Source organism: Branchiostoma floridae, chromosome 10, assembly GCF_000003815.2.
Source record: "Branchiostoma floridae strain S238N-H82 chromosome 10, Bfl_VNyyK, whole genome shotgun sequence".
NCBI lineage: Eukaryota > Metazoa > Chordata > Leptocardii > Amphioxiformes > Branchiostomatidae > Branchiostoma > Branchiostoma floridae.
In genome coordinates this window covers 2953582-2958553 of record NC_049988.1, presented here as the reverse complement: position 1 = coordinate 2958553, position 4972 = coordinate 2953582, and the positions used below count along the sequence as shown (strand labels likewise).

The window sequence follows — 4972 nt, the reverse complement described above, 5'->3', positions numbered from 1 at the left end:
ATCACGTTAATTTTCATACTAAGGAATCAAATAATATATCTATTTTTCGTTCTTTTTTTTTCTTACAGATTTGACATGATAATATTCAGCATCGTTTGTAGCCAGATATCTCTAAAAAGCTTAAGTTATTTCTTGCTTTTGGTTCTACTCCGTAAGGATTAGTAATTGTCAATAATCTCTCTTGTAGTCGCGTGTTCTTGTTTGCCTCCATTTTAACCCAGTGTTTGGTTTGTGCCCAATACCTTCTACCGTCCGCTTAAACTGTGAAAACTATTAAAGGATGTTTACTTTTGGTCTAAATGTTCTCTTTGTGTGAGAGCTTGTTTTATACACAAAAAAATAGCCCCTCCCCCTTCTTTCTCCACGAAATCTTCTGTGCTTTGGTTACTAGTTTGTGTAGTCCCGGTAATTCTGGGCCGAGTGGACAAATATTGTCTCTTCCGCTGTTGTTGACAAAATGCGAGCCCACGCGAGGGCCACCCTCCCCACCTAACCGCCACGCGCCATGAAAACCGCGGCCGTGCGTGTCCTGGTCTGTGATTGGTCCCTTAGTTCTAGTTCCACGTGTCACGGGTTTGGTTTGAATCCAAGAAGAGTTCGGCCCTGTTTAAAGGGACCCGCGGGCGTAAACTCTAGGGACCGCGCTATGTCCACTTTACGTCAAGACGTCACGCTAGACGATATGAGCAGCGTCGGCAGCGACGTCGACGTCGAACACTTCTTCGACGACTTCGCGTCGTCGCCGTCGTCTTACGACAACCTCGACGGCGTCTTCGATCAGGAAGACTTGACGGACGACTCGCGCTCGCCTGACGGATCAACGTCTCCCAGCGTCCGACGGCGACGTAAGAAGAGATCGGCGGTGCAGCAACAAGCGCAACGTCAGGCCGCAAACTTACGCGAACGGCGACGCATGCAGTCGATCAACGATGCTTTTGACGGCCTGCGTCAGAGAATCCCGACGCTACCGTACGAAAAGCGACTGTCAAAAGTCGACACTTTGCGTCTGGCCATTGGGTACATAAACTTCCTTTCGGACCTTCTGAACTCTGACGTCGAACTAAACGGCGAAGTCATCCCGAATCACCCACAGCCCAAAAAAGTCATCATATGTCACCGAGGAACTGGTAAGAGTTTTTTTATTTAATATTTTAGGAATTTTCCATTTTTTCTTCACAGCTCTGGTAATGGTTAAACATATACTACTTCGCGCGCACATATTCACAACTTCTATCTCAACAATACTAAACAGACACACGAAAAAAGCACGTAACATTTCGATTTGGAAGTTATTTTGCCATGAAAAATTTATGAAATTACATAGATTTACGTATGTATCAATAGGTACCATGTTTATGATGATCATATTTCTAGTGAAATAACGAACAAGAAGAAAAGGCCTGCGACGCAGTATTTTGTTCTTCGAAAATTGCAAACTTTCTATCGCTTTCAAAAATAATATTCAACTTACGACGTCTCTGATTTTTTTACAAGAACAGGTGCAGCATTTCTGTGACGATCGGAGGTCATTTCAATCTTACAAACACAAAGGAATACGATTAGAAAGTTACCATATTGTAGGAAAGCAAAATTTTCTCACGGACCTTCCCTCACCCACCCTCTAACTCGTTTGATTATGACGTCACGTTCGAAATGGGCGCCCGCAAAACTCGTGCGAAAAACTGGTCGGAGTTCCAGATGGAAAATAAGAATAGATTTTGACACACTGATTTGCCTTTTGAATACAGTGTTTGGCAGGGGGACAGTAAGTTATGATTAGGACCGTGAAAAATTGAAACACAACCGTGACAAAGTTTTCCATATGGAAACTTTTGAAGCACGCGACGTAGCGCGTTACCAACATCTTAGGGGAGGGGGTCAGATATTGCTTTGTGTTTATACTACAAAATAACGAAATATTCAATTATTTCTTTGTTTGTTTTTTCTATGATGCCTGTTTTATATTTGATTCTATTTTGCAGACAGAGAGTGTCAATCTCTTATTGAACGGTTTAGTCATAGTTGAAGCTGTAGGGCTGATATCAATTAGGATTTTACCATGGTCAATATTGACCGAAGGAGGCAATACATAACTTTTGCTAACGCTGGCCTTGTTATAGCCACGAGTAGAAAACGCTACCCATTTCGTGTCATTTTTACACTGTTATTTACTTCATTAACACAGGCGTCCCGACGCCCGGAGACCTAGAGTATGGACTACCACCGCTAGCGGGTCATTCCTTGTCCTGGACGGACGAAAAGAAGCCCGCCAGTAGCGGCTCAACACTGTACGCCAAGGTATGGACTCCCGAAGACCCGAGAGCCTCCCGAAGTAAGACGACGGGTTACGAAAACGTCACGCCGGCATGAACCGATCATTCCTTCGTCAGTTGTTGCATGGATGGACATTTTGTTTTCTTTGTGGACGATATGTGTGAATTTATATAGTCCTATCCTCCCAAGTAGGTTCTACGAGTCTGTTTATTTGTCTAATGGCCATGGCAAATTAGACCTATTGCACTACAAAACCATCCATTTAATAGCAATAGAAACAGGGTGTAATAAAACTGATATACTTTCTGAAGTTCAAAAAAAAAGACACGTTCGTACAGCCTGCTATTCAGGAGGCTAATATAATCTATCGAATTTCGTAGATCGAAATTTTTTTTGACAAAAATTATGTCAAGAATACATGCTAGATATTTTTGAGGCTTTATTCGTGATTTTGAGCGCTTCCGGTTAAGTGTAAACAATGCATTATTTAATTGTTCTGCTAAATGTTGTGTGATGTAGATATATTTTTGTACAGACATTCTATTGTTGTTGCGGCTTGACTTTTTCGTAGTCTGTGTTTGTTTCTAAAGATCTGTGCTATTGAAAACCATTAAATTGAGATCTTTACAAGCGATGGGGAGGTCTTGTGTGGCTTTTGCTCTGTCGATTCAAGTTCGCCACTTGAGTTTTTCTTGCTTCTATGCCGAGAAATTTCACGTCGTTTCAGCTCACTTTGGCCCCACTGCGGTGCGAGAAATGGTCGACAATGGACGTGAAAGAGGGAGGGAAGAATACGTGAATCAATTTGCGCCCCCTCCCTGCTCCCCTAACCCAAACTTATGTTTCTACGTGGTGTTGTCAGACGACTTTTTGGCCGCCCAAACTTGGTATCCCTTAGCAACGTGGCTTTCCATAAAGCAAGGCTACGTTCTTCACTTTGGTTCCTCTACGCAGCAAAATTCTGACCAAAACTTTTCCTCAGAAAGTCTTCAAATGCAAGTAGTTGACTTGAATTTGCATAGACGTGTCGCCTTTTCGAGCTCACGGGTGCTTTTTGTTCTGGAGAGTAGAGGGTAAATGGTTAGTGTTGTGTGTGAACGTGGAAACAAAATGGACGACTTTGACGTGTAAATAGCAGGGGAAGGTGACTTTGCTGAGGATAATTGCTGGCTCACTCCCTCCCGTCCATTGTCGCGACACTCTCTCACACACACGCAACAAAAGAACCACAACAAAACCTCCATACAGACCCAAATAGTCTAAGCTGAGAGGTTCGAAACTTCGGAATCAGAATGAGATAGAAGGATCTACGTGTATGTAACTGCCTGATACTAGTCTATTTAGTAAGCTGGCAAACTTGGGTAAAATTTGGATTCCTGAGTCCGAGAGATACTCTGGGAACGAGGTAATCAGGCGATGTCTATGATTACTGTTGATTGGTTGATCATGTCGTCCCGTTTCCACGGCGACGGTATTTCCACATGTCTGATATTACATAATTCCCGGTAATAATTGTGGCTTATTTCCCCTCCCCACTTCTGCAGTAATATACGTACCTACTCTTCAAGCAGAGGTTATGCTTTCTTTTATACGTCTTTTAGTCATTGTGGAGCGTTTTATTTCGCCAACCAGTTTTTACGTTTGTCTTGAGGACAAAAATAAAACCAGACAAAATAGAAATCCAGAAGAAAACGCCTAAAAGATGTCCAAAAAGCCTAACCTCTGCTTGGAGAGTATAATAGCCCGTGTTATAACGCAGTATTTTTGAGACGAGAAAAAAAGGATCACACTATGCTAGCTGTCGTGCATTCTCGCGGAGAAAACTTCGGTCACCCAGCGAAGGAGAACTATTCTTCCCCCCTTCAGTGTCTGCCCCCCCACCCTCATGCCATATGACCTCGGCATTGTTCGCCTGCCTCCCGTGAATGTTGCTCGTGACCTCGGTCACCTTGGTGGCCCTGTGGCACCACAGTGGCCCCTCGGACTGGGATAGACCTTTCCCGTTCGCTCTGGGCCTATCTACCGATCTGCTTATTTATTTATTTATTTATTTATTTATTTATTGGTTTGGCTGCACCGAACACACAGCCAGGGCTGCCCAACTAGCCTATGGCTATTACAAAGGGCTAGCCCTGCTGACAAACACATAAACAATACAAATTAAAAAAAGAACATATACAGGTGGTGGTAGCTACGTCCTTTCCCATACTCCGCGCCTGGGTCGATCGTAATGTGTTATGTTTGTACTCTCCAAGCAGAGATTAGGCTCTTGCTGTTTTTTTAAGTCGTTTTTATAGGGCTTTCTGTTCTGTATCGTGTCTTGTATTGTGGTGAACTTCAAGAACTGTCGTGCAATAAAGTTTTTCTTCATGACAAAATAGAAAGCCCGAAAAAAAAACGACTGAAAAAACGTTAAAAAAACAGCCGGAGCCTAACCTCTGCTTGGAGATTAGTATTTTTCTGCTCGCTACCACCAGGCCTTCCTACGGGGTATAGATACTAGATTTCCGAAAAATAAGGTGAATAATTGTATAGAAGAGTCAGTTTGCTGGAAGGGGAACGCTAGTTCACCTTTATACGTGGGCTAACCTATATCCGTTGTTTCAAAGCGGGGTTATTTAGGGATATCCAAACGGTGGTTTCATATTGGAATATTTTCAAAACATTACAGTTTAAAACCAACCTTCGACTTGATATC

General features: G+C 42.9%; 1 protein-coding gene across 1 annotated transcript; it reads left to right on the top strand.

Annotated features, from left to right (window-relative positions):
- The first annotated feature begins 625 nt into the window (after nucleotides 1–625).
- Nucleotides 626–2905, top strand: LOC118424435 (pancreas transcription factor 1 subunit alpha-like). Its single transcript, XM_035832999.1, has 2 exons — nucleotides 626–1127; nucleotides 2186–2905. The coding sequence occupies exons 1-2, from the start codon at nucleotides 647–649 to the stop codon at nucleotides 2368–2370; spliced, it is 666 nt and encodes a 221-aa protein (XP_035688892.1). The 5' UTR covers nucleotides 626–646; the 3' UTR covers nucleotides 2371–2905.
- The last annotated feature ends 2067 nt before the right edge of the window (nucleotides 2906–4972 follow it).